The 2,272-nt window shown below is 54.3% G+C and overlaps 1 protein-coding gene across 1 annotated transcript; it reads right to left on the minus strand.

Moving 5' to 3' along the window:
• Positions 1–507: 507 nt before the first annotated feature.
• Positions 508–1,938, minus strand: LOC105565025. Its single transcript, XM_012017847.1, has one exon. It carries the CDS (start codon positions 1,936–1,938, stop codon positions 508–510), a length of 1,431 nt encoding a protein of 476 aa, XP_011873237.1.
• Between the last annotated feature and the right edge of the window lie 334 nt (positions 1,939–2,272).

Genomic DNA, 2,272 nt, shown 5'->3' on the forward strand with positions numbered 1-2,272 from the left:
AATATTGTTCGAGTTACTGTCGCTTCATCCGTCTGGACAACGCCCTATGTGAATTTGGAATTATCGGAACGCCTCAAGCGTTCGGTACGCGCATAAGTCTCATAAATTATCAAGCCGCGAGCCCGTAGATAAGGAAGTGGGATGCAGTCTGGGAAGGGATCATACAATCACGACACAATATTTCCGCGATACACACCCACTTGCTGAGGCATAAAAACCCTTCGAGGTAAGGGAAAAGCCCGAGCAAGCGTACACTTTATTCATTCTCAGTACCTGGCCCGCAGTAGTAACGGGCGCAGGCATCCATCCGTCACACACACCCATGTACATCAATCACGTTACAGAGTCGCCTTTACATCCGGTGACCGGCTCAACGCGCGGTAACTATCTCTCCGCGGGCCGCAATGGCGACGAAGTCCGAAATGGCGGGTGCCGTTACAAACCGACACCGCCCCCCCCCTCTCTCTCTCGCAGGTATGAACGCGCGTCGTCCCGCGCGAACTGTTGCTACGCGGGCAACTGTCCCCCCGCGCAACCGTAATGGCCGCGATGGCCCGAAATAAGGCTCGTGCCCACCCCGGGGGCACGGCCCGCCGCCAACGAGGACTTCCCTGTCGGGGAAGCGCGGCCCTCCGCCGTCGGCCCGGCAGCCGCTGGCGGATGCAAAAGGGTATGGTGCTTCCTCTGACAACCGGGGACGCCACAACGCTTATCCAATCGGCAATCGCGCACTCTATGTCCGCCTAAGCAGTTATAGCAAACTCCCGAACGTTGCACACACTCGCGTCGGTCACTCGCAGACTTCGCCTTAAAGCTAGTGCATTTTATCAGGGGATGAAAGCCCGGACAAGCAATACATTTCAATTTGTCCGATCTCGAAGAGGAAGTGCTAGCGTGAAAGACCTTCTGTGTTTTATGAACGGGCTTACCATCGTGAGCCGTTCTCTTCTCCCCCTTATTACTCGTTAGAGATTCCGAACTCAACATGTGGAGCGTCTGCGTTCGCCTTTCCAGAAAATCTACTAAGTCCTTAAAGGTAGGCAAGTATTTTAACGGATCAATATCCCCCAATCCCACATTCACTGCAGCCTGCCGGTCCCTCACACTGAGCTCAGCCTCCCAGAGTCTCCGTGACTCCGGATCTAACCTCTCCGCGAGAGAGTGGACAAGCCACGGATCCCAATGCACCACCGGTAATTTCATATTCGTGAGAGCGCGAACAATCCGCGTCGCTTCGTCGGTAAACGCACGCAAGCCTACAGCAGACTCCTTCCGCAAAGGTTGGAGGTGTGACAAAGACGTAAGATATTTCGCAAGAATGAGACGTGGGTTATGATATCTCGCCTTGAGCGTTAACCATGTACTGGCATAATTCGCGTTAGTCGTTTCGACCTCCTTAATTAACTCGGCAGCCGGACCCGTCAAGCACGACTTCAGAAATTGCAACTTAGTCACGTCCGCGAATTGGGGCACCTCATGTACCAGAGCGGTAAAGAGGTCGCAAAAGCTCGCCCAGTCCTCGTACTCCCCCGAAAACGTAGGTAACGGCATTCGCGGCAGACGCGCTATGGACGCGTCCGCATCCGGCTTGGATGTCCCAGCGTTCGCGCCCTGAGCATTCGTAGCCGGTATCTCCCCAACCTCAAAGGGCTCGCGCAAAGTTAATAGCTCGCGTACCTCCCCGCAAGTGGTGTGCAACGTAGCGTACATATCGTCCACCATATACGGATCCGACTCCGACCCCTCTTTGGCCGAGATCTCCCCGTGTGTGTTACATACGTCCGCCCATATCTCATTCAGGCGTTCTAATTGCGGCTGGATAACCGTTTTGCTCAAAGTGGCACTATCTCTACCGCGAAAGCTTTCCTGTATTAACCGCATCTCCTTTAAACGCATGTTCTGTAACGCGACCCATTTCCGCAACGTAGGAGGCGCCATGACAAACAACTTGATATCGCTGGTTAAGCTCACCGAATAAGATCAACGTATATCTCACAACGCGACAATCCCCGTTCACGGTGGTGCAGGCGGCACCAGACAAGTGCACGTCACACAAACTGGGTCGCTTAAGTCCGCGACGCAGATATAACACAGAGTACTTATGGTCGTCGACGAGCCTCGAATGACAATTGATCCAGAAACTCGTACCGCCACTCGGTCCAAGCAGGATTCCACACGCGCTGGACTCACGCCGCATACACTTTCTCTCTGGGACGACCAACAGTGTCTCCCTCGCTCGCAATCGCTCTCCTTCACACCGTCTCCGCAGTTA

Source organism: Vollenhovia emeryi, unplaced genomic scaffold (genome assembly GCF_000949405.1).
Source record: "Vollenhovia emeryi isolate VEMERY1.0 unplaced genomic scaffold, V.emery_V1.0 DF943732.1, whole genome shotgun sequence".
In the NCBI taxonomy this organism is placed as follows: Eukaryota; Metazoa; Arthropoda; class Insecta; order Hymenoptera; family Formicidae; genus Vollenhovia; species Vollenhovia emeryi.

Bases quoted from the DNA above. Each gene is read 5' to 3' on its own strand.
- LOC105565025 (XM_012017847.1), bottom strand. From the start codon at position 1,938: ATGGCGCCTCCTACGTTGCGGAAATGGGTCGCGTTACAGAACATGCGT.